This window comes from Silene latifolia, chromosome 5, assembly GCF_048544455.1.
Source record: "Silene latifolia isolate original U9 population chromosome 5, ASM4854445v1, whole genome shotgun sequence".
NCBI lineage: Eukaryota > Viridiplantae > Streptophyta > Magnoliopsida > Caryophyllales > Caryophyllaceae > Silene > Silene latifolia.
Genome location: NC_133530.1, coordinates 66873974 through 66901853, shown reverse-complemented (window position 1 = coordinate 66901853; position 27880 = coordinate 66873974). Strand labels below are relative to the sequence as shown.

The following is a 27880-nucleotide window of genomic DNA, read 5'->3' as shown; positions in this document are numbered from 1 at the left end:
TGTGTCATCCAAAGGTAAAGAAGAATCCTCTAACAACTCCGTTTTGCTAGCTCAAATTGCCTTACTCCAACAACAATTGGCGGAGAGAGATGCTAAATATTCCATTCAACAACTCAATGTCGTGTCTTCAACAAGCCAAATCATTGTTTGTGACGGTTGTGGAGGTGCGGGCCACTATGCCGCTCATTGCCGAGCTCCTATGGAAGAGGTAAATGCTTTTCAAGCTCTAAGACAAAGTTCATATCCACCGGGTACATTTTCCAACACATATAACCTGAATTCAAAATTCCATCCGAACTTGTCTTACAATAGCAACAATGTGCTTAACCCTCAACCCCCACCACAACAAAATGCCTATGTCCCTCAACAACAAAAGTATATCCCTCCACCGGGTTATCAAAATCAACAAAGGCCCCCACAAAACAATTATCAACAAAATCCACCACAAAATGGCCAACAAAACAATCAAGGAGTGGGTAAGCTCGAGGGCATGATCATCCAAATGCAAAGGGAATTGTTGGCTCAAATTCAAAAAAATGATCAAGCTCATAGTGCCGCGGTCAAGATGTTGGAACAACAAGTGGCTCAACTAGCCGCTTCTAATTCTCAAAGGAAGAATGGTCAACTACCTCCCCAAGGTGAGCAACCACATGAAACCGCTAATTCTATTTCCTTGAGAAGTGGTTCAAGCTATTATGGGCCATCCATGACTTTGGATGAAGAGGTGGTTGTTAAAAAGGCTAAGCTTGGGGGAAATGACAAAAAGAAGGCTAGTGAAGAGCCTATAGTTAAAGACCGTGTGCCATTTCCTCATCGATTGTTGATGCTTAAGAGGAAGAGCAAGCTTGATGCCAAAGATGTTGGGTCTCCAATGCCAAAAGAAAGTGATGAGGTAGTTATTGAGGAAATCTCTCCTAATGCTAAGGAGAGTGATGTCATTTCAAAGAAAGTGGATGCTCCCAAGGAGAATGAGAAAGAGATAGTGAAAGATGTGGAGGATGCTCCTCCCAAAGAATTTGTTCAAATACCATTTCCCCATCTTCTAGCAAAGCACAACGAGGAAGGTAAGTTTGCTAAATTTTTGGAAGTTTGTAAGAATTTGCAAGTCACCATCCCGTTTATGGAATTGCTTACCCAAGTCCCTTCTTACGCAAAGTTTATGAAGGAAATCCTCTCAAAGAAGCGATCCTTCAATGAGGTTGAGACCATTGCTTTCACCGAAGAGTGTAGTGCACTCTTACAAAACAAGTCTCCCCCGAAACTTAAGGACCCCGGTAGCTATTCTATTCCTTGCACTATAGGCAAATATACCATTGATAAGGCCCTTTGCGACCTAGGTGCTAGTGTAAGTGTCATGCCCTATTCCCTTTGTGAAAAACTTAACATGGGTGCTTTAAAATGCACAAGTATTACATTGCAAATGGCGGACCGTTCTTTAAAGCGACCTCTAGGTGTCTTAGAAGATGTTCCCGTCAAAGTTGGCAAGTTTTTCATACCCGTTGACTTCCTCATACTTGATATGGCCGAGGACTCACAAACCCCAATTATATTGGGTAGGCCATTTTTACGCACCGCGGGTGCGCTAATTAATGTGAAAAATGGGAGGTTGACATTGGAAGTGGGTGATGACCGGGTTTCCTTTAGCAAAAACAGTGCCATTAGAAGCCCAATGTTACAAGAGTCTTGTTATTTACTTAGCACTGTGGACTCTTCTTATGCCTCTACTACGCTTGGATCCTCACTAACGGATCCGTTGGAGGACGATATGGGTGTTGTTTGCTTTGTAGGTGATGATGCTAAGGACGCTATTGCTAAAAGAGGAAAAAGGAAGAAAGGGAAATTTTATTTGAAGAATTTCAAATGGTTAAGAAATGCAAAGATAGCTATGAAATGGAGCTTGGTTGGTGGCAAGCTCAATGACAAAACTTGAATCAAATAGCTTCTTACGTCGTGCGGGACGTTAAACCAGCGCTTCTTGGGAGGCAACCCAAGCTTTTTATTGCTTTTATTTATTTTTGTTTTTAATTTTCTGCAATTTATTGTTTTTGTAGATTAGTAATAAAATGTTCGACTTGATGATGTTTCTTTTTGTGATTTTTAGGTGAAAATGAAGGGAGAAGAATTAGAAGTAAATTTGACACGCTTCCCCATGCAACAACCCCGTTCGGGGACGTGGTTTTCGAAAAAGAGAAGGAAATTGAATCAATTGCGGAAAAGGGTCAAAGCATGAAGAGGAGGTCAACCCTGATCGGGGTTGGTGGGCCCGATCGGGGTCGTGGTTCTGTGATTTCCCGACCTTCTTTTTATACGGGTGAAAAAAAAAGGTGATCAAATTCTTTCGATTATTTTCACACCCGATGGTATTTTCTCTTCTTTTCCATATTTCTGCAAGTTCTTTACCTTAATCACAAAGAAACATTTTCATCCCCCGGATTCATGCTAGCTTGGAGGAGTTTAGCAAGTCGAATATGTTTTTCATTGCTTTGCATATTAGTTTAGATCTTGCATCCCATTAAACATAACCTCTAGTCCTTCCTGTTTTGTGCCTTGAGCCATTTTTATGGTTTGATTGGGTGATTTGGATAGTTGGCACATTGAGGACAATGTGATGTTTAGCTTGGGGGGAGATATTGCATTTGCATATAGTATAGTTTGCATGTAGTGTAGAAAATTTGAAAATTTTTGAGAGAAATTTTTGTTTTGTGCTTGCTTGTAGCCTACTTTCCTCTTTGCTTATCCTAATAATGGCTTATTGCTAATGATTTATTCTTTCATGTTGGGATATTAGTTACATGGGGATGTCTTGACATAGTAGGGGGGAGATGAAGAATGAACCGAATGGGCTTGATCTTGACTTGTGGCAAGCTACAAAATGGTAAGGTAGAGCCTCTTTTGACCGATGCATCCATATCCGGTCTCTCTTAGGTGAGTGTAGGTATCTCCTTATAATGTGTGTTACATCAAAACGCACAAGTATGGTTCTCATGTCATCTCTTGGTAAGCATGCATTCACTTGTTATAGCATTTTGGAGCCATTCACATGAATATAATTGCCTTCTTGACCCTTTCACAAACAATTTTCCCTAGCTACATTATAACTTGCCTACCTTGTTGAGATAGTAGCTTGATTGGTCTTGTTTGGGTGCTCAATTGGGATTTGTTTCAAAGTTTGAATATCATGTGAGCTTGGTCTTAATGCTCAAGAGATAAAAAAGAGGAAAATGAAAAAAAATGAAAGAAAAAAAATTGAAAAAAGGAAAAATGATGAAAATGAAAAGAAAGAAAGAAAGAAATGAAAACCATGAAAAAAATGAGAATGAAAAGAAAAAAAGAAGTATGAATTGAAAAGGAAGAAAAGGAGAAGAAGAAAAGATGTGAGAAATTCTCAAGCATTATTCATATATTTTGGAGGATTTTTCATGGTTTGAATTACAAAATTGGGTTGGAATTGGGATTGAGCACCTTTACAATTTGGTAGTTGCTAGCTTAACTTAGCTCCACATTACCACAATTCATTTGTTCCCCCTTCTTACCCATGTTTATTTGCCTTCTTCCTACTCATTTGGCTTCTCTATCATGCTTACATTTGAGTGTTTTGGCTTGCTAGTTTTGATTGATTACCATATTAGATTGTGGGCACATTATTATAAGTCGAGGATAGTCGAGTGTTTATTCACAAAATTGTCCTTTCACATAAAAAGAGTATGAGTGCCTCGCGAGAGTCCATAAGTCGGAAGATCATGCAAGAGCTTAAAGGTTCATTCAAAGTTTTCTATGCTACGCCGTCATGTAAATCTCAACCATGCTTTGCTTTATTCCTTGCCCATGTTGTTTCGGGTTTCAAAATCATTATGCTTAGCTTGTTTGGATATTGCAATTGATGGGATTTGGTTTCTTGCTTGAGGACAAGCAAGGGTTTAGCTTGGAGGAGTTTGATAAGTGCATATTTTATATACTTTCATCCCCTATATTAGCTCCATTTTATTTGTTATTTAGCACTTATCATAGTGTCATAAGCTAATATTTGTTGTTCTAGTGTATTTGCTTGTCTTAACATGTTTTTGTAGGAATCTAAGCATTTAGAGGCTTTTTCCTATCATTTTATACACTAAGTTCATTAAGCTAAACAAGACCAAGTGTTGGACTAAGCATGGAGCATTGGATTGGGTTTTGCATGAAGAAATTGATGGATTAATATGAATAATGCAAATGTTGCCAACAAACAAAGTCAAAGCCCAAATGTTCAAGTCCAAGTCAAGGTGGAAAGCATAAGATTCCAACATGCTTAGGATGCTTTTTGGGAGCTCTAAAGATCATAGATGAGGCATTTACCCGGGTGATTAAGGAGCATTAAAGTATAAACCTTGGATTCCTCACGCAATTAATAGAGGAATTAAGAGAAAATACCCGGAAACACACGACCCCGATCGGGGCCACCTAACCCCGATCGGGGCCGCATGCATCTAGGCTTTTACGTTTTGCTTTCCTCTCCTATAAATAGGAGAGGTATTCCGAGGCTTTGAGCATCCAATTTTACGTCCAAGTTTTAGTTTACAATAGCCTTAAGCATTATAATTCTCTCAATAGTTTTCATATTAGTTTACAAATTAGTTAATCTTGTAGTTGTTCAAACATTCGGTTCTAAGTTATTTCAAGCTTTTGGTTATACATTGTTCTTCCATACAAGTTCTCTATTATTAAGGTATTTCTATTTCTAGTTTGCAATTTACATTTCTATTTTAGTTACCACATAGTTTATAATCAAATATTCCATTTTACATTAGCATTGTTCTTTTCTCATGTTATATCATCCAATTAATATAAATCTTATAACCATGTTTAATATTTCTTACAATATAATTTGCAATTTACATTTTAGTATGAGTAGCTAAATTTCCTAGTCTAAGGGCTAGGGGAGCCATGCATAAATTTAATATATAAACATGATAAAATAAGTTAATAATAATATTGTCTAAATTGCTTCTATCACATGCTTGTGCCACAATGTTTAATCTTTGTTTAGGGCCCTATTCATTTGATTAAGTTTGTTTATTCGTTCTATAAGTCGAGAGGCACGGAATTGAATTAGACTAAGCATGTATAGTAGGACGACCTAGTCATGGACGAGAGTTTCTCTAGGACCCGGTCTATGGTTGATGTTAATATCGTAAGATGGGTATCTTTAAGCCTAAGCAATTGACAATGTTATTAGTACCAAGTTTATCATGATTATATGTTTACCTTTGCATGCGTGACCCGAACCCCTTAGACTCCCTTTTATTATATAATTTACATCATAATTCTTATTAATCATCAAACAACCAAACCAAACCAAATCGTAATCGACCTTGATAAAAATCTACCCATAGCAATTCACGAAGTAATTCCCGTTTCCTTGTGTTCGACCCCTATTGCTACATTAACTTGTTGTTTAGGGAATTTATCTTTGCATAGGTACGCGATAAGCCTATCATAATCATTAGGGAAAAACCCTCAGATACAAATCTAAACAAAAGACACAATACTAGTGACTTACCGACAAAACTGATGCGAAAGATTGAACAAAAGACTCACGAACGATCAATCGCCTTGAGAGTGATTAAGGATGATTAGAGGAGCGTAGAATGTAATTAAGTTTTGGTAAAATGAATAGAAACTGTAAAAACACGATTTATATAATCTTTACTCATCCTTAATCAAACAGCGGAAATAAATCATGTCAGAGCGGTTACTCGGTCGAGTACCAAGAGTACTCGGCCGAGTGTCCCCTACTCAGCCGAGTATTACACTACTCGACCGAGTGTTCCTAGACAGTAGCCTGACTAGAAAACACACGACACTTTACTCGACCGAGTTAGCCCTATTCGGCCGAGTAACAAGACCCGAAAAACCGTGGTATTACAATCTTCCCTCCTTAAAACGAACTTCGTCCTCGAAGTTCACACTCATCCTATATAGTGACACGGCTGTCGGAACCCTACTAAAAATAAACCAACTGGCTCAACTAATAAATATAGTAGAGGTAAGTCGGGTATCGTACTCCACAGGGAGGCTATTATATCTACTTGCTAATCTAGTCTGTCACGGTAACAATTGGGGTGTATTGATTTTGTTTTCTAAACTAAATGAGATTAAGGCAGAGAGAAAAGAGCGATAAAAACAGTAAAGAGAAATAAAGGATGTAATCAAATAAGGAGAGAAATGTTAGGAAGTCGGTTCACCATGGTAATTAGCCAATTCAGTCATAAATAGCTCAGTCGGTCTAATGTGAGAATGGGAAAAAAAAAGGTCCTCTCGGTCCACTTTCTGCCCTAAAATACAACTAACTTAGCTCTCGCCCTCATTAGTGTAGTCTACTGTTCATAACAGGTCTATTCATTTCAATCTCTCGATCTAGGTCTGAATTTAACCGGATTAACTAGTTTAGAAGCGTGCACTCAACTAAACGATTACAATTAAATTGTTATAAAATAATTCTCACAATCAAACCATCTAGTCTATTTACAACGTCATTTATTCACTACCATGGCTCCCCTAATCCTAACATAAAAAGAATTAGCTACTCATGTTGACGAATGAAACGATAGCAATAACAACCATTAAAGAATTAACAAGAGACATGATAATAAGATTAATAAAAGGGGATGGCATGAACTAATTAACAACAATAATTAAAACATTAATTAAGAATAGAGATTAAAGATGCAAGAGAAGATTAATTTTAATAAAGAGAATAAGAATGATTACAAGGTTTTGGATCCGGCAATAGAACAAAAGCAACGTACGCAAGAGGAAGAGAGTCTGCTTAAGAGTAATTCTGAGATTAAAGAGTAATTAAGAGAATGAGAAGTGTTTTTGACCTAATGACGTCTTCTCTTTATATAGAGAAGATATTTATTTTCCTAAAAACAATGCTTAAGAAATAAATCCTACGACTAAAGACTGAAGCTCTCGATTGAGTAGAATGGATCTCCTTGATCGAACACCTCTACAGCCTAACCTCTCGATGGAGTAAAGTAACCACTCGATCGAGGAACCTCATAAAGCCACCCTTCGATCGAGTACAGCAGGGACTCGATCGAACATTCTTGACCACCAACTTCACTCGATCGAACAGAAAAGACTTCGATCGAGGATCCAGCCACTGAAACAGCTCACTTCTTCATTGGTTAGCTTCCGAAACTCCTTCACGCTTCCCGAGGCATAGTAATTTCGCTCCAAATCCTCCATCTCCATAAATGCATGCTAAAGGGACTGAAAAAGGTACGTTTCCGCTACTTTCGGGTCCATTCCTGCAATTAAGGCAAACCAAACCAATGTAACCTATTCGGGGCATTTTGCAATACAAAACTAAGAGAATCGCATGGAAATGCGTGCATAAGAGGCCAAAAAGGACTATATAAAATGCACATATCATATAGCATGCTCACAAACCACTCCAGTAACTAATACCACTCAACTCTCATCCTTCAACCTTGACACTAACTGTAACACCCTAAGAGTTGAGAGTAAGTTGTCCCACATCGGGAAAATATGGAGCTTGTAATATGTTTATAAGAGGTTCTACCCACCACTCTAGCAACAAGGCCTTGTACTTTTGGGAATAAGTGAGGACAAATAATGGGCCCAAAGGTTCACACCTATCTTATTGGGATTGTGTTACGATAGTGGCGGGTCGGGTTGTTATAAATGGTATCAGAGCAACCTTGCGACCGTGTGGTGAGCCTGTGGTTGAGTGACGTGAGCGTGTCGTTATACACCCAATCAAAACACATTTATAATATTCAACAAACAACTAGTTAGTGGTAAGTCGACGCCGATCCATGGGACGGTGTGCTTTGGGTTCTAAGTCTATCTATCTCAATTTATGCTAGTGTCACAATTGATTTGGGTTTGTAGTTGTGTTCTAAACTAATAAAAGCAATAAAGTAAAACAAGCAATAAAAGGAAGGATGTAAACAAATGATTAAAAGCACTAGGATATCATGGGGTCATAGGGGATTCATGAGAATTGACCATACAAACATGTTCACAAGGTTGCAAGCAAATAATGTTATAAAGGAACCGAGTTAGTTTATGTCTTACGGTTCTTAGGAAGAGTTGGGTCCCGGAGCCGAATCGATTAGATTGTACAACACCTACAAGTCGACTTAATTTCCTCCTAATCACTTCTATGCATGGTCTAACAAGACTCGAGTTGGTTTATATCTTACAAGTCAAGTTGAATAGATAAGAGATGGTTATAAATGCAAGGATTCATAGGCTTAGCATTTCATCAAACATAACATGTGCATAAGTTGACGTCACAACAAGCAAGCAATTTAATTATGAAAACATATTAGATTAAGCATGATTATTCCCCATGTTGGTTTCCCCTAATTACCCACTAATCCTAGCTAAAGGGCTACTCACTCTTTATCATGGGAAACATGTCATTAATGGTGTCAATCATCACAACAAGTATAAACATGATAAAAGCTTAAGGAAATAAACAATAAAGAGTAAAGAGTAAAGGAGTTATACCAAACTTGAGATAATCCAAATAATAAAGCAAGAATAAAAGAAGAGAGCTTGATTGATTGATGAAGGGTTGTCAATCCTCCAATAATAACTCAATAATCTTCAATTACCAAATAATAAACTTGAACAATAATTAAGGAAAGATTAATGTGTAATTTGTGGAAAGATTAAAGAGCAATCTATTCTAATCTACTCATAATCTATTCTAAGAGGATTTTCTAATGTGGAAGCCCCCTTGATTATCATCAAAATGGGGTATTTATAGTAGTGCCTCATTAGGTTAACTAAGGCTAAATTAGTAATTAAAAATTCTAAGTTCTAAGTAGGGAAATGCAAGTATTTCGGGGAGATGCGCATCTTCGCTGAAAACGCCGAGGGAAGCTCGGATTCAAGGGTGGGACGAGCGGATTGTAGGCAGGTTGGACGAGCGGCCTAAGGTCGGGACGCTCGGATTCCTGGGTACTTGGACGAGCGGCTTCCTGCTTTGGACGCCCAGATTGTTGTTCAGAATGCTTCCTCTCACATACTTCTTATTCTTGCAACGTTGGTCATTTGTTCTTGCCTCTTCTTCTACACTCGTCCTACCAAGATCGTCAATATCCTTCCAAATAAGCTCAGGAGACGGGAATTTCCGCCTAATTGTCTCCTTTCCTACAAAACATATGAAATGCACTAGGAAAGCAAAATAGAAAGCATTTGACGGATAAAATGGCTATGGAATGTTATAATAGTATGCAAAATAGGCTCAATTAAGAGACTAAATGTGCGCAAATAATGTTCACATCAAATATCCCTAAACCGAACCTTTACTCGTCCCGAGTAAAGAGGTGACTATAACTAGACCTTTATTTAATCTATCCTAATAATATAGCCGACGTGAGACAATTAGCGGGTCTCACTCCGCCCCTTCAACTCACAACAAGACAACCATGAGGTAGGATGACTTCTTGCAAGGCAAGGTGGGTCTTGCCAAAATGGCGACACATCCAAGCATTAAAGCACACAAAATCAAGTAATGGATGCATCTACTAAAGAATAACCACTTTCCTCTTCTAAGTGGCGGAAATTATCTAAAGGGGAAGCAATTCAAAGGTACACACTCCATTATAGATATGGTTTCTTCAAACTACTAAGCCTAGAAGAATACCAATAAATCACCTCCAAGTTGTGTCCAGCTAGGGTACCTTTGTCCTCAATCGTTAAATACTTTTGTCAAGAATAGACTCCCTATGGTGTTAGAAACACTGGAGGATCGCGGAATTCCCCCTCTTGCCTAGACAAGAAGAAGGGTCGTCCCCTTTCTACCACGCACAAAAGTGGATACGATGGATAAAGGGATAGATAGTATTTGAGTTTCATTTGGGAGTTTGCTTTCCCACCCCCCCCCCCCCCCCCCCAATTTCTTGTGGCATTTGACATTTGAGAACACTTTCTTTTTGCCATTTCTTTTGATGTTTGGCATTTCAATACTTGACAACTTTCAACTTTTTGCATTTTCTTTTGAACATTTTCAAAGTCACCCCATTTGCAGTGAGGGTGCTTATATTTGAAGCATAGGAGTTTTCATTTTTGTTATTCCTCTTTTCTTTTGATGCAATTGCAAATTTTTTCTTTTCTTTTCATTTCTTGAACTCAAATTTTGAACAATTTTTGTGCCCATTCCCTTTGATGACAAAATGTATGGTAGAACATGGATGAATGATGGTTGCATGGTTTCAAGGGTCACCTTGGAATAAACGGTAGCCAAGGAGTTATCACACCACAAGGTACTCTTGACTAGGCCTTAATCCATGGGTCAAAGGATACTAGCATGACACATCCTAGGGTGTTTTACAAGTATTCTAACAAGCAAAGTCTTAAGAAGAAAAAGTATCTACAAGGGCCTTATATACACTTGTCAAGCTTCCCAAATAGACGTTTTCACAAAAAATTTCTAAATGCAACTATATGCCATGATGCAACTAACATTTATACATCCTAATGCATATGCTTCTACCAACTAATATGCCAAATAATCTAAATGCAATCCTAAATTCACATTTTTTCATATCGTATCAATCAAAATAAAGCCACATAGTCATTAACATAAAGAGGAAAAAGGAGATTGGAAAGATCATACCATGCGGTCTTCAATATCCTCATGTCTCGGATGTGGCATAGTCGATCAATGTGAAAAGGATGAACAAACACAATATATACAAACAATATATACAAGACTACACTACAAAGGAAATGAACATGTTTTTGGATTTTTCAATTTTTAAAATTTTTATGGGTTTTGTTTTTATGAAATTAAAAGACATATTTTTGTGAATTTTCAAAAATTTTCAATTTTTATGCATTTTTGAAATATAAATTCTCATCCCCCACTTTATTTTAGATATTGTCCTCAATGTACATGTAGGAGTGGGAATAAAAAGGAAATACATGTTTTTGAATTTTTTGATTTTTTTTTTTGAAATAAAGTACAAATGCAATGATATGATATGAATGAATGCATGCTCTAACTAAATGCAATTCTATATGACATATATAACAAATGAATGCAATCTAAACTATATTATATGATGCATGTTAAATGCTTAAGTCACTTATGATCAAACCTCCCCAAACTAATTTAAACACTATTTCTAGTGTAGAAAAGAATAGGATTGGTCATTAGTGGCTATGAGTTCTAATCTATATGCAATTATTTTACATGGATCATGTGAGATATAATACAATGCAATTATACTATATGAACTAGCTAATGCAAATGCAATATGAAATATAATACAAATGCAAGTGAAGGCTAAACTAAATGCAATGCACTATACAAAAGAGAGGGAGAGAAGAGTATCATACAAATGGAGGTGATGAAGTAGGCATATCTCACTCGTCATCATCATATTGGTGGTAGCCATACCTACTAGAACTTCCTCCTTGGTCATACCCTCCTCCTTGACCAGAGTATCCTCCACCTTGACCATCAAAGTTCCCGGCTTGGTTCCCTTGATTAGGGAACAAAAGATGTGGTTGAGCCCAAGATGGTCGAGGGCCATTAGGGTCGATATACCCTTGTTGTGCCATTTGGTAGTACTGAGGATAAAGGGCCATGTAGTTATCGACCCGCCCATCGTGTACTCCGAGATTAACCTTCTTCATAAGGTTCATCAAGTCATGCATATCCGGAGCATTGGGGATTTGTGGTGCGAATGTCGTATGAGGAGTAGGGTATGGTGGGATAGGCACATAGGATGGCGGGGGAATGGGCCTTGCCGGTATCCCACGAGGATGTGGAGGTTGGCGGGGTACTTCTTCTCTTTGAGGGGGGTTGGCGAGGATTTTGATGTCGAGAAGGTAGCTCGGCCTAGGCGAATACGGGCTCAACCTTGGGTTGGTACCGGGTATATTCCACCCCGAAAGAACAATAGAGGAACACCCTTTGTGAGCCATTCTACACTCCCATTTTGAGTGTAGGCACACCACCGGTGGTGGTTGAAGACGGCGTCCTCATCAATCAAAGTACTACCCTCAAGAGGTGTATAAGTCCCATGGGTGTTGAACCCGGGACAAAGGTAGTTTGCCAAGATCGTAATTAGACCTCCCATCACGAAGGTCTTAAGTTGGGAGTTCCCTTGAGAGAAATCATAGAATCTCGTAAGCATCTCAAGGGGGGTGTTGAAGTTGTACCTCCTTGTCCCCCGGACATTTAGATAGGACTCAAGAAATGTCAAATCAAGGAGAGTGCACCTATCTTGCTCATACCTCCCATTAATGGTGTCGGCTACAAAACGTTCGGTGATCCGAATCACCGGGTGTTGAATATCAAAGGTGTAGCATTGTTTTTGATGAATGAAATCCTTCCCGGAAATAGCCTTCCATACTAGGTCCACATCAAAATAGGAGGGTTTGTTGGTACAACAAGACCAAAAATTTGAGCAAATTGGTCAAGTGATAGGCTATGGTCAAGGTTGCACAACCGGAACTCCATACCAACATTGTTCCTTGTGTTCGAAACAATACGAAGGCTACTCAAAAATTCCAAGGTAAGGCTAAGGTACGTCTCTTCATGGGCATGGAATAATTTCCCAATCCCCAAACCGTCAAAGAACATTTCGGTCTGGTACCTTATACCTAGGATTTCTAACACCCTAGTGTCAATAAACTGAGTCGGTTCGTAATGCTTACCTAGCAACTTGACGAACTTAGCGCGGTGTTCATCAAATGTGAAGAGTACCTCCGGAAAGTACTCAAGTTGCTCCACCCCTCCTCTTATCACGGGATGAAAGCTTCTTGGTACCATCATTTGTTGAGGGGATGAAGAAGATGAGCCCTTGCGTTTCTTGGTAGCGACTTCAACAAGCTTCTTGGCTTTTCCCTTGAGGTTCATCATTTTCGATTTGGGAAAGTTAGGGTTTGGTTGGTTTTTGTTGAGAAGGGAGTGTTTGAAGATGAAGATGAGTGGATTTTGTTTAGATAAGATGAGGAAATGAGGGATGGTGGGGGTATTTTTATAGAAAAGAGGGTTGGGACGAGCGGCTGAGGGTCGGGCTCGGGAAGATTAGTCGAGGTAAGTGAGGGAATCCGAGCGTCTTTATGGTCAGGACAGGCGTCTTGCTGCATTTGGTCCGAGCGTCCTAGCAAAAATCCGCTCGGATTTCATTCCAGGGATCTTGCTTCAGCTGGGAAGGAGAAAAGACGAGCGTCCCAAGCTTTGGGACGAGCGGCTAAGATTGGACGGGCGTCTTCTTTTGAATCCGCTCGGATTCTAGTTCAGTCCCAAATTTTTCTTCAGGTATCCTACAGGACGAGCGTCCAACAGCAAATACGAGCGTCCATTTGCTGGGCGAGCGTCTTGAACCTTAATCCGCTCGGATTCTGTGTCAGCGCCAAATGGTACCTGGAGAAAGGCTGAGGACGAGCGTCCTGCCTTCGGGACGAGCGTCCCTCAGTGCTTTTCAAACTTTTCTTCCTTTTCTTTTCAAGATCGTACCCTTGCACCCTTTTGTCATTCCTACTTATCTTTTTTTGAAATTGTGCTCAATAAAAATGTAAGGGAACTCTCTCTCACTACTCTCATGCAAGAAATTATAAATAAAATTTCTAAAATGTACAATATTATACTAGGCAAAGGTTCAGAGAATATCTTATAAATGGTGGTTTGAGATAGGACTCCACCAAACTAGTTCAAATTGTAGAAATTCTTGTCCATAGAGCTCAAGGCTCTTAGAAGGAGATCGAAAGTTTGTGAACAAGCTCCAAATAAGCATGAGTATGGTTTTCTTAACTTCAAGACGAAACTTGGCCAAGGAATTTTGTCATTCATTCTTGTTTTCTTCCTTTTATTGGCACTTGAATAATTGCGATGCTTCAAACCGATTAGCCCATGATTCTTATTAGCGTAAGGTAGGAAGTATGGTTCATGGTTTTCCGGAGACTTCCACTCACTACCTTCTTTTTCGACTTTGGTGATGATGATAGCTTTTGAATTTATCAATCCTTCAAGAGTAGAAGGAGAATTCTCATAGCATTGATGACGGGGTACCTTTGGAGTTGATGTTGTGGGTGCCAAATTTCCACAAGTAGCTTCATGTGCAAGTTTCTTTTTGAGCTTTTCCATCAAATATCCTTTGTATGATGCTTTGACCTTTTGAAGAAGGTCCACCATATCGTCTCCAACAATCATTGGCTCCATGGTGGGCGCTAAGTAGTCTTCATGGGCAATAGGGAAGGGACATTCATCTTCCTCACGGAAGCATACCTCAAACTTCTCAAGAATAGGCTCTTCAAGCAAGGTGATATCACAAGTCCATTTTTCTCCCCTATTCCAAAGGTCTTTGTAAGACACGTATTCTTCATAGGCCTTTTTTTATGGTCTTGTCATCATTACTATCTTCATATGAATCATAAATGGGCGCTTCATTAAATTCTTCCTCCAACATCTTAAAGTTCACATCAAAAGACACACCCTCATACTCACAAAGGCTAAGAGTATTTGGCTTACTCATCCTCATGTCTTCTTCATCAAATACCACACTTTCATACTCACAAGAGCTCAAGGAGGTTGGATCTTCCCACTTCTCATTTCCAATGTCAAAGGTTACTACTTCAAATTCACATTCATGATCAATGTCCAAAGAATGGTGGGGAGTTATTGCTTGGGATTCTTTCATTTGGGCAATTTGAATCCCCAATTCCTCACCTTGGGCAACAATGCCTTGAAGAACATTGTCCCTCTTTTGGCTCTCCTCTAGCATTTCTTTGAAGAAATTTTGTTGATCTCCATCATTTGGAGAATCACCTTTTGAATGGGTTCATCATCTTGTTGTGGGCTTGTGTGAAAGTGCTCATATTGTGGCATTTGGAATTGATTGTAAAGTGAGTTTTGGGTAGGAGGTTGTTGTGGATAATGGATGTGGTGATTCTGGTGGGAAAAATTGGGGTAGTAGTTAGGATTTTCATTGTACAAAAAGTAAGGTAGGTTTGTGTTGACTTGCTTCTCAAACTCCCCATAGCCATAGTCATACTCAAAAGATCCACCACATACTCCATATGTCAAGTCTTGAGCCATCATAGTTAAGACAAGGAAACAACTACGAACATGGAAACTACACAAAAATGGTAAGAACAATCCTTGAGGAAGAAGTTCCTCAAGGTGAAAGCAAAATCGAAATAGAAAAACAAGTAAGAACTTAATCACATAGCACCATCCCAGGCAACGGCCATTTTTGACGTGAGCGTGTCGTTGTACACCCAATCAAAACACATTTATAATACTCAACAAACAACTAGTTAGTGGTAAGTCGAGGTCGGTCCATGGGACGGTGTGCTTTGGGTTCTAAGTCTATCTATCTCAATTTATGCTAGTGTCACAATTGATTTGGGTTTGTAGTTGTGTTCTAGACTAATAAAAGCAATAAAGTAAAACAAGCAATAAAAGGAAGGATGTAAACAAATGATTAAAAGCACTAGGATATCATGGGGTCATAGGGGATTCATGAGAATTGACCATACAAACATGTTCACAAGGTTTCAAGCAATTAATGTTGTAAAGGAACCGAGTTGGTTTATGTCTTACGGTTCTTAGGAAGAGTTGGGTCCCAGAGCCGAATCGATTAGATTGTACAACACCTACAAGTCGACTTAATTTCCTCGTAATCACTTCTATGCATGGTCTAACAAGACTCGAGTTGGTTTATATCTTACAAGTCAAGTTGAATAGATAAGATATGGTTATAAATGCAAGGATTCATAGGCTTAGCATTTCATCAAACATAACATGTGCATAAGTTGACGTCACAACAAGCAAGCAATTTAATTATGAAAACATATTAGATTAAGCATGATTATTCCCCATGTTGGTTTCCCCTAATTACCCACTAATCCTAGCTAAAGGGCTACTCACTCTTTATCATGGGAAACATATCATTAATGGTGTCAATCATCACAACAAGTATAAACATGATAAAAGCTTAAAGAAATAAACAATAAAGAGTAAAGAGTAAAGGAGTTATACCAAACTTGAGATGATCCAAATAATAAAGCAAGAATAAAAGAAGAGAACTTGATTGATTGATGAAGGGTTGTCAATCCTCCAATAATAACCCAATAATCTTCAATTACCCAATAATAAACTTGAATAATAAACTTGAACAATAATTAAGGAAAGATTAATGTGTAATTTGTGGAAAGATTAAAGAGCAATCTATTCTAATCTACTCCTAATCTATTCTAAGAGGATTTTCTAATGTGGAAGCCCCCTTGATTATCATCAAAATGGGGTATTTATAATAGTGCCTCATTAGGTTAACTAAGGCTAAATTAGTAATTAACAATTCTAAGTTCTAAGTAGGGAAATGCAAGTATTTCGGGGAGATGCGCATCTTTGCTGAAAACGCCGAGGAACGCTCGGATTCAAGGGTGGGACGAGCGGATTGTAGGCAGGTTGGACGAGCGCCCTAAGGTCGGGACGCTCGGATTCCTGGGTACTTGGACGAGTGGCTTCCTGCTTTGGATGCCCGGATTGTTGTTCAGAATGCTTCCTCTCGCATACTTCTTATTCTTGCAACGTTGGTCTTTAGTTCTTGCCTCTTCTTCTACACTCGTCCTACCAAGATCGTCAATATCCTTCCAAATAAGCTCAGAAGACGGGAATTTCCGCCTAATTGTCTCCTTTCCTACAAAACATATGAAATGCACTAGAAAATCAAAATAGAAAGCATTTGAAGGATAAAATGGCTATGGAATGTTATAATAGTATGCAAAATAGGCTCAATTAGGGGACTAAATGTGCGCAAATAATGTTCACATCATTGAGAGTACCAGGATCACACACCTAGCGGGGAAGGATTCTGGGCTTGGCTGTGGTCAACCTCCGGGCACGAGGACGTTGTGTTGTTTAAGTGGGGGAGTTTGTAACACCCCAAGAGTTGAGAGTAAGTTGTCCCACATCGGGAAAATATGGAGCTTGTGATATGTTTATAAGAGGTTCTACCCACCACTCTAGCAACAAGGCCTTGTGCTTTTGGGCTTAAGTGAGGACAAATAATGGGCCCAAAAGTGCACACCCATCTTGTTAGTATTGTGTTACGACGGTGGTGGGTCGGGTTGTTATACTAACTCACCCAACAACGCCTACCTCAACAATGTAGTTCACAACATAACATCAACCATATAATAGCCCTTCTAACTCCATAGTATTATCGAATACCAACAACACCGCCGCCACCAACTTTGTCTTACTTTCATACCGCTCACTAGCAAATCCAATACCAACACAATCCACCAAGCGAGTTGTTACATTCTACCACCCTTAAAATGAACTTCGTCCTCGAAGTTTACTCACATTCATAAACGTCACCACCCAAAACTGTCAACACTATCGTAACCATACTTACCTACAACCTTACTCCATAACCATCCACATAAAATGCATACTACTACAAGCATAACCTTTATCTTTCATAATATAAACCACAAGTACATCCTTTATTCCACATCAAGACTCAAACACTTCCAAATATGCCCCCACACGCATAACCATCAAACTCTCTTTGTCGCATCCTACTCTTCTTAAGATAAACATTACGTCCTCGTAACCCAACTAGTATTAAATCCTTAGCTATTTCTTCCTAATTATCACCATCTCATGTCACCGATCACTGACTATAGCCTCAACACTGACAACCATTCCCTTATCCAAGGCTCTCTTTCTCTAATAGTTTCATACCACTAAACACTCTGTACACCACCCATCATATACCAGAAAATTCTCAGCATAACCACCACTTCAACTCTTCCATATTACCGCACAACCACATACTTCCCTATTCTCGCACATGTCCCCACAACATCACCCACGATCCATAAATTGTTACACACTCACTAGGTCCTCAAATTCCCCTTTCTATGTCGTCAAACTCGTCCATAACTAATCAGGATACTAATTCACAAACACTTTATACTTACTGCTCCGGTAAAAAACTATGAACCAACTGCAACTTCCAGCTCAGTATCCACATGTTCCGTTAATTACTTGCCACAACTATGTCAACAAAAGTCTCATCTAACATAAGATCGAAAGTGTTCCACAACATCCCACAAATACATCCCATCAACAAAGTATCACTATTCTATGACAACAACAACCACATGTGCAACTCTCTTCCATATTATACTCTAGTCTCGCCCACAAGTCAAAATTATAAGAAACAACAGTTAATAGAACAACAATCTATATGCCCATACTAGACCGACATAACCTTTCAAAAGTTCATCTCACAAGTACCCCACCTACTCCACCAGAATCGATGACGGCATCGCAACACCGCCACCAACAGCCGCACCGCAGTGCGAAAATACCTGCATCACAACATGGAGTACCGTGATAGGATCGCAACCCGAGACACTACAACCACATCGTTAAACATCGCAACTTATACTATCTCATAATTACTGACTCAGTACAACTTCCTTGATAAAAGAAAAATTCCTTAATACCGCTTTATTAGATCGCCAAAACACAACATATTACACAGACTGATTAGATAACAACTTTATAAACATCATACAATATTACTAGTCATCTAGGTAGCACCAAAACGGACACGGAAACGTGACACGACATCCCATGAAATTTAGGACACGAGACACGTTATATAAATTTAATAAAATATACTCCCTCCTATCCATCGTTTTTTTCCCCTTTGAAGTGGGCACGGGGATTAAGGGTGAGGAGTATAATATTGATAAATATATGAGTGGGGTTTGGTAATTGGAGAGAGGTATGAATAATTATGATTAAATATTAATAAAGGTGATGGGTCGGGTTTAGTTATTGGAGAGAGGTAGGAATAATTAGAATTAAATATTAATAAAGTATATAGTGGGGTTTGGTGAGTGGAAAGAGGTAAGAGTATAATATTAATAAAAACTTTCTCAAAAAGGAAAGGGGAAGAAAACCTGAATAATCCGTTTTAAGAAATAGGGAAGAAAAGAGTGGATAGGAGGGAGTATATTTTATAGTTATAAACACTCGATTTTATTTTTATAAAAGTATTTGATACTAAATTTAAATAAGTAAAGGTAAAATTTGTCCATGATTATAACTCATTTTTATTTACCATCAAAACCCATCTTCTAATCAAGCTATTTCAACAGCTCATTTCCCGTCTAAAGTACATCATTCACCCCAAATGACGTCCAAATGTTATGGACACGCGTCGGACACGGCCCAAATATCATGGACACGCATCGGACACGTGCCCAAATAAATGTTGAAAGTTAGACACGGCTTTATAGGCGTCCGACACATTTTGGCGTGTGTCCGAGAAGTGTCGGTGTCGGATACGGTGTCGAACACGAGACGGCTGATTAAGAGAAGTGTCAGTGCTACCTAGTTACTCATGAGGTCAGAACCTCACACGATCACTTACACACATCATAGACCCATAATCAAATCTTAGCCAATCCTGATCACGTAAGTTACCACTTGATAATGGATATCTCTCACCCGAGCTTAACTCATATGCCATTTATAACATATCCTCCCATCCGCATAATTATCACCACCCGACAAACGTAGCCATATCATAAGTATCCAAATACTAGAAAACACCTCCTTTATCCACATCTTATACTCCCTCACAACCATACATACCAATCAGGCCTCCACAAAATCAACCTCTTTAGAACGCTAACTTCCCTATTTAACATCATCCTTAACCACTAGTGACAACACTACGACACCACCATCTTTCATATAACTACTCTCTTACCATCACGTCTAAATATACCATATATTTCCTCTCTCTGATTATCATCCCAAATAACGAACGTTAGATCCATCAACAAAAATTACCTCAACAACTATTCAAATTTTATCCTTGATTATATCGTCGCCTAGCTCACCACCATAGTCTCATACCATGCAAATACTCTACCAACTTCCTACTCCTTTAATTCCTCAAACTCATGATTAACAAGTCGTCCTGCAATTTATATATATCCCTTAACTCACACCCTCATGATAGTTCACACAATTCCATGATTCCTTACTTTCGTGTCCCCTAATTCTTGTGAACGTTCAATCAACTTACCATCATCCTTCTCTTTCCATTACAACCAAAAATCAAATTCTATTAGTCTATATCATTATTTTGTCATTCATTTCTTATCAACAATCCCTCTCATCATACTTCTCACTCATACTTCCCACCGATATATCCACCCACTCAATGATTTCTCCTTAATTGATTACATCTTCTTTTAATAATTCTAGAAAACCAAGATTCACATCATCCCGTGACCTCCCAAATGATTATACACTAGGCTTACCTTCTACTAATACAAATGTCCATAATGACTACTACCTACAAGTCCTCATTGCGGCATCCCTCGATCTAAGCTCACTAGACACCAACCTTTTCCATTTTTTTTATCACAACCTTCCATTACGCATCTCCTCACCCAACATCGTCATAACCATTTCTTTCCAGAGATCTCTATATATCCCAAATTACCATAATTTTCACATCCCAGATTTCAAACTTTTCGCTCTCACATTCCTCGAATTTACATTATCACTCTCATCATCACTCGACCATATATGGTCATCACTACACCACTTAAGCCAACGACTAATTCACTCACCATAGCTCACAGAATGTCCTCAATAACTCGTCAACTTCGCTTATTCTTTCCACTATCCATCACAATCATGTAAACCCATGTCCTCCCCACCAAACACATATCCTACATAAGTTGGTATTCTCCACATCATAGTATCTGGTGACTTACGTATCAAGACCGTCACATATGTAAAATAATGCATTAAGACCCAAGACATACGTGTGCACATAACCTATGAATCAAAACAAATGTAAGAACATAGCCTACGACTCAAAACAACCACCCAAAGAGGTACTCGGTTGAGTACATGACGTACTCGACCGAGTACAGTACACTCGGTCGAGTAACTATACCACTCGGCTGAGTTATCGACTCCAGAAGCTGACCCAAATTATCACCGAAAGATTACTCGGCCGAATACGGGATACTCGGCCGAATATGCAACTTACTCGGCCGAGTAGGCCCTACTCAGCCGAGTTCCTGCACGGTTCTCAGCAACGTCCAGTTTTCGTAAACAGTCACATCTCACTCGTTACTTGATCATTTTGGGCGTGTGACCTATCGTTAGAATCGTAACAAGACAAGGTAACACCTCAAATTAGAATCACGGTAATATCATTTCTAGAACTCGACTTATAACAGTTTTAAGACAGCCTTTCCATAATCGGTCTTCACACAAATCAGTTTTTCTTAACAAAACAACTTAAACATGAATAAGGCAAACAATAGCAACTCAATACTTCTAAAAACCAGTACATAGGTGAAATTTTATCATACCCACATGTAAATTAAACACAACATTCATATACTACACATGCTAGAACTCACGTTCATCTTTTCTTACCACATTCATGCTCATACTTCCAAACCGAATAGTACGCACCGCATCTCATCAAAATGAAATTAAACCAAACATATCACAATTCAGTACTACCCACATTGTTCCTCCCCTCACCCATGCCAATCATATTACTTGTCAAAATCACCACATTAGTCCACATACCCATATTAATGAACATAGACTACCACATAGTACAATTTCCACATCACTTCCAACCAAGATACACATAAACCACTCTATTCATACACATATAAACACCCCCCCCAACGATCCCCTTGACACACCCCATAGTGACCGGCTCGAAGTTGTAAAGGCAATATTGCGGTTTTGAGACGTCTCTCAAACCTTTGCGGTAGTTCCAAACAATTCTTAACCGGGTTCATTTTAATTAGACACCCTAAGTTAATTCTGTTCATTGGTTTTAAGTTCCAAAATCGTTGCTCTGATACTACTTTGTAACACCCCCAAATACCAAGGTGCCTTACCAAGGACCACCCTAGCATGAGAAGTTGTTACCATCTCGGTTGCCCGGGGTTAGTATATCAAAAGTAACCATTCAGAAACATTTATTAAAGTATAAAGTCTAACGATTACACCGTCTAAAAGAATACCAAAACGAAAGTGTATAAAACTCAGTACATTAAAATCCAAAACATCTAAACTCGTAACAGCGAAAACTAAACTCAAAGTGATGACATCCCATCCTCGTCCCCGCAGCTAAAGATAACCATCACCTATCACAATCTGCTCACCATCCCCGAATGGATCACCACAGTTTTACAAAACAACAACGGGGTCAGTTTACTGAATAATCAAGATAAGCAATATACAAGAAACAACACGACAACAACTATACAGCCATCCACCAATTCCAATCATGCCGCAACAGATAATCTACACCGCTAGTGGGGGCCGCAGCCTTGCCCACCTAAGCCCCGCTCATCGCAACGAGCAACAACCCATGTTCATTAATGTGCACATCCCCTCTTGTGACGAGTTCCACAATGGGCGAATCAAAGGCGTGAAGCCACTCCCGCAAGTGACATCACTCAGCTGAGGACGCACCTCACCAACATAGTCAATCCACCACAACTACAACAATCAAGAATACAAATCAACAACAATATTAATCATGCCAATTAAATCACAATCATCACATCTTAAATCAATTATGCAATCAACTGAGTAGGGAAACCCTACCTTATCACAAATCCGAAACACAAGCACAGAACGGAAGTTAGAATTGTTCCTCTACGAATCCTTCACCTAATAACAATCATAACATTTCTATTCATAAACATGCCAATGTACCTTTCCCCAAATCTAATCAGTAGGGAAAAACCCTAAAAGACAAATCTAAACAAAAGACACAATACTAGTGACTTATCGACGAAACTGATGCGAAGGAGATGAACAAAAGATTCATGAACGATCAATCGCCTTGAGAGTAATTAAGGATGATTAGAGGAGCGTAGAATGTAATTAGGTTTTGGTAAAATGAATAGAAACTGTAAAAACACGATTTATATAACCTTTACTCATCCTTAATCAAACCGCGGAAATAAATCCCGTCAGACCGGTTACTCGGCCGAGTACCAAGAGTACTCGGCCGAGTATTACACTACTCGGCCAAGTGTTCCTCGACAATAGCCTGACCAGAAAACACTCGACACTTTACTCGCTCGAGTTAGCCCTATTCGGCCGAGTAACAAGACCCAGAAAACCGTGGTATTATACGAGATAAGTTTGAAAAGTTCCAACTGCACGGGTCGTAGGGCGGGTGTGGGTACGCATTATAGTTCGTGGATGTGGGTACGGGTTACCCTTCCTCCGCACCCACCCCGCCCCCATTAACATCCCTACTCGCAACGACAAGATATCAACATAAATGAGAACGTAAAGACATTCCTAACCTTTTAAATAAGTAAAGAGTGAATAACTGGAATAAAATGTTGGAAACCATAGTTAGAAACGGCAGTAGTGAGCTTTGCAAACCAGCACTGGGGAGCCTAATGAAATTATAGAAAGAGAAAGTAAAATATAGAATGATTGTATTATTTAGCTATGTGTTACAAATGAACTTATATAGAGAAAGTAGTTATGTTTCCATAACCCCCCCCCCTGGACTACTTCGAACAAGATGAAGGCCAAGCTAGAACGAGATATTTATATCTTCAGCATCCCCTAATGGCTTGGTCATGATATTTTTAAGCTGCTCACAACTCTTGATATGTGCAGTCTTGAGCAAACCTTTCTGATGCTTATCCGGCAAAGAATGGTAGTCAAAATTTATGTGCTTTGTGCACTCGCGGAAGACAGGATGCATATATATATATATATATATATATATATATATATATATATATATATATATATATATATATATAGAGAGAGAGAGAGAGAGAGAGAGAGAGAGAGACTAGTTCTAATAAGTCCCTATATTTAGTCGAGTCCTTAAGTCCTACTATCAACCATTAGATTAAGAATGATGGATGGTGGAGATTAGATGGGCAATTAGACATTATTAATGAGAGGAAAAAAAAAAGCAACGATTGAATAATGCAGTGTGGTTGTCAGTAGTGTAGATTGAGCTTCCCAAAACTGACATAAACACAATCATAAACTATTTCCAATATGTTCAAACTTTGGACTTGGGGAAAAAAGAGGGATGAGAGAGAAAGTTAGAGAAACCCTAATTTTCTTACAGTAATTGTTTTGATTAGATGCAATGGCTCGATAAAAAAACAAACATAATAATAATCCTTCACTAAATACAGGAAGAAAATCACAAAAAAATGATGGTATTAATCTTTCGAAAGGTAAAGGGAAATCAGCAGCGCGTCACATCCAATTCTCGTCTGCTGAGTTTGAAGGGGATTTGGAATCAATTGTTGAACTAGATGAATTGGAGCTAGAAATTCCAGAACAGGATGAACCGCGAACGTCTTCACCGCCGTTGCTTCGTATCACAAAGGAGGATGTTGCGGCTGAGGTAAAGTTCTGGTCTACCTCTGTATACTGTTATATACTTGGAGCGAATCCATCGAGTAACGTCATAAGTGTTTTTGTTAAGAGGGTGTGGCCGTCTAATGGGGTAGATAGGGTTTCATTCCTTCCTAATGGGATTTTCTTAGTTCGTTTTAAGACAAAGGAACAACAACAACAAGTTGTTTTGAAGAATGGTCACCTCATCTTTGACAATAAGCCTGTCATAATTAAGGAATGGACCCCTGATGCAGAACTGCTTAAACATGATGTATCTAGGGTTCCAATTTGGATGAAAATCTATGGCTTAGACCTAAAGTTTTGGGGTGTTGATTGTTTGAAGAAGTTGAGTGGAGCTGTGGGACAATTTGTTAAGTGTGATGATGCTACTGCTACCAGGGCTTTTCTGGGGTATGCTAGGGTTATGATTGAAGTACAAATTGGTCAACAGTTTCCCTATGAATTGTCCTTTATTGATGAAGTGGGTAGGGTTCAGTCAGATAGACTGGTTTATGACTGGCTTCCCACCACCTGCACTGTTTGTCATGGAATGGGACATACAGCTGATATATGCAGGAAGGGGGAAGTGGCTGCTGGGACTCGCAGGGTATGGAAACCAAAAGCACCTACTCAGCAGAAACAGCCTCAGATGGGGACCAAAAAGAGCAAGGCTCCTCAGCCTCAGAAGAACTAGATTGGTCCACAGAAAGTTACTCCACCAAAGACTGTGGCACCAAGTGTCATCACTCCAGTGGTTACTCATGTGGTTCAGAGGGCTCCTCCTGTGGTGCTGTCTAAGGGTCCTGTTACTGAGCCATCTATGCCTAGGAAGATGCTGACTAGATTGATGAGAGGAGACAATGGTGAAAGGAGGTTGTTTACTCCTGGGGGGTTGTCCTTTATAGAGTCCCTTACTATGTCTCTCCAAAAGTCTAAAGTAGGGTTGATTGAAAGGGTCTTGTCTGAAAAAGGAGAATCTAGTCATCATCATACTGATAATGGGTAGCTTGGGGTTTTGGAATGTCTGAGGTATGAATAAGACTAGCAAGTAGAATGAAATAAAATGGTTTCTCAACCACAATAAAGTAGGGTTATTTGGTTTACTAGAAACTAAGGTTAAGTCTTTAAATTGGAATAAAGTTAGAAGTAGCTTATGTGAGGACTGGTCTGTGTGCACTAATTCTAGCTGTCACAAAGGTGGTAGGGTCTGGCTGATATGGGATCCTGGAATGTTTATGGTGTCTATTCAGGAGATTACTGACCAACGCATACATGCCCAGATACTTGATAGGGGAAGGAATATCTCTTTCTGGCTAACCATGATTTATGGCCTGAATAAACCTGCTGAGAGGGAAGGTTTATGGCAACGGCTTAGGAAGTATCATCAAAGCATTAGGGGGCCCTGGATTACTTGTGGGGATTTTAATGATGTGATGGCAATTGATGAAAGAATTGGAGGGGCACCAGTTACCTTGGCTTACATCAGACCCCTTAAACAGTTGGTGGAGGATTGTGATTTGTATGTGCTTAAGGGGTGTGGGTCCTTTTATACTTGGACAAACAAACATGAAGCTGGGGATAAGGTGTATAGCAGGATTGATAGGGTGTTCATTAATGAAACTTGGTTAAATTTTTTTCCTGGTAGTTATGCAAACTTCCTTCCTAAAGGTTTGTTTGATAACTGCCCTTGCCTGATCAATCTAGAGGAGACCTTTCATAATAGAAAGCTTCCTTTTAAATACTTCAATATGTGGGCAAGGGTACCTGACTTTATGGAAACTGGACAACATAGTTGGGGACCTGAAGTCAGGGGTAATGCCATGTTCAAAGTGGTGATAAAACTCAAGAGGTTGAAAAAAAAATTTGAAGGCACTGAACAAAGAACAGTTTAGTGACATTGAGAACCTTACTCGTGTTGCTGAGCTGTCCTTGGAGCATTATCAAACCTTGCTCAGAGATGATCCACTCAATGTGAGGGTATGCCAGGCTGAGAGTGAATGTGCCAAGGAGGTTAGATTGTTGCAACAGGCTAGAACTGAATACTTGCAACAGAAAGCTAAGATTTCTTGGGCTTTGGATGGTGATGAAAACTCAACTTTTTTCCATGCCAGTATTAAAAAGAGGAGGAAAAACAAAGTGTTTCAGGTGAAGGACATGTGGGGCAGGATGTGCTCTAAAAGTGAGGAGATTAAGCAGGCTTTTGAGGAGTACTATGTCTCTCTGTTGGGCACCTCCCTGCCAGTTTTTCATGTGAACAAGAAGATAGTCCAGTCAGGAGCATGCCTTACTATGCCTGTGAGGTTTTGATGGAGCCTGTAACTGGGGAGGAGATTAGGAGAGCTATTTTCTCTATCCCAGGGACTAAGGCCCCTGGTCCAGATGGGTACAGCAGTCAGTTCTTCAAAGACTGCTGGCCCATTGTGGGACAGGAGGTTATAGCAGCAGTACATAATGTTTTTAGGTCTGGGCAGCTTCTTAGGCAATGCAATAATACTATTCTTACCCTGGTTCCCAAAGTGGAGATCCCTGATTCAGTATTACAGTTTAGGCCTATAGCCTGCTGTAATACTATTTATAAGTGTGTTTCCAAAGTGGTTTGTAACAGACTGAGTAGAGTGCTCCCAGATATTGTCAATCCTTCCCAGAGTGCCTTTGTTCAGGGGAGAGATATTGTGGGAATATACTCATTTGTCAGGACCTCATCAGGTTATACAAGAGAAAAAGTTGCTCACCCAGAATGTTAATGAAGTTAGATCTCCAAAAGGCGTATGATAGTATTGAGTGGGTTTTTGTGGAGGAAATGTTGAGAGCACTTAATTTCCCTCAGCATATGATTACTCTGCTTATGAATTGCATCACCACCCCTTCTTTCTCTATTGCTTTAAATGGGGAGGTTTTTGGTTTTTTCCCAGGCAAGCGTGGACTGAGGCAGGGAGACCCCTTATCCCCCTTGATCTTTACTTTATGCCTAGAGTATCTGAGTAGAACTTTGATGGTAACCCAGAGGCATTCAAAGTTCAGGTTTCACCCTCTTTGCAAAAGAATTGAGCTATCACACCTATGTTTTGCAGATGATTTGATTTTGTTTTGTAAAGGAGAAAGGGCGTCTATTGAGTTGATGCTGCAAGCCTTTAATTTCTTCTCCAAGGCATCTGGTTTAAAAATGAATAAGGGGAAATCCAACTATTACTGCAATGGTATGGATGATTGTGGGAAATAATCTGTATACTTCCCTTAGATTAGAAGGATTAGGGTAGAAATAATTCTCTCCCTTTCTTTTTATACAAACCGAAACTTGGAGTCAATTAGGAAAGATAAATCTCTCCTAATATTCGGCCAAGCTGACCGAAATAAGGACTAAAATTCTCTTTATTTTTGGTCTTTCCAAAAATATATAATATGTGTTGAATTGTCATCTAGTGA

The 27880-nt window shown here is 39.3% G+C and overlaps 1 protein-coding gene across 1 annotated transcript; it reads left to right on the top strand.

The window, feature by feature from the left end:
* Positions 1-871: 871 nt before the first annotated feature.
* Positions 872-26764, top strand: LOC141655469 (uncharacterized). The gene is made up of 5 exons (XM_074462549.1): positions 872-1064; positions 24250-25064; positions 25230-25459; positions 25644-26306; positions 26413-26764. The coding sequence occupies exons 1-5, from the start codon at positions 872-874 to the stop codon at positions 26762-26764; spliced, it is 2253 nt and encodes a 750-aa protein (XP_074318650.1).
* The last annotated feature ends 1116 nt before the right edge of the window (positions 26765-27880 follow it).

Bases quoted from the DNA above. Each gene is read 5' to 3' on its own strand.
- LOC141655469 (XM_074462549.1), top strand. From the start codon at position 872: ATGCCAAAAGAAAGTGATGAGGTAGTTATTGAGGAAATCTCTCCTAAT. The intron at 1,065-24,249 runs GTAAGTTTGCTA...CACTAAATACAG, and splicing joins AGCAAAGCACAACGAGGAAG to GAAGAAAATCACAAAAAAAT. The intron at 25,065-25,229 runs GTATGGAAACCA...CATGTGGTTCAG, and splicing joins TGGCTGCTGGGACTCGCAGG to AGGGCTCCTCCTGTGGTGCT.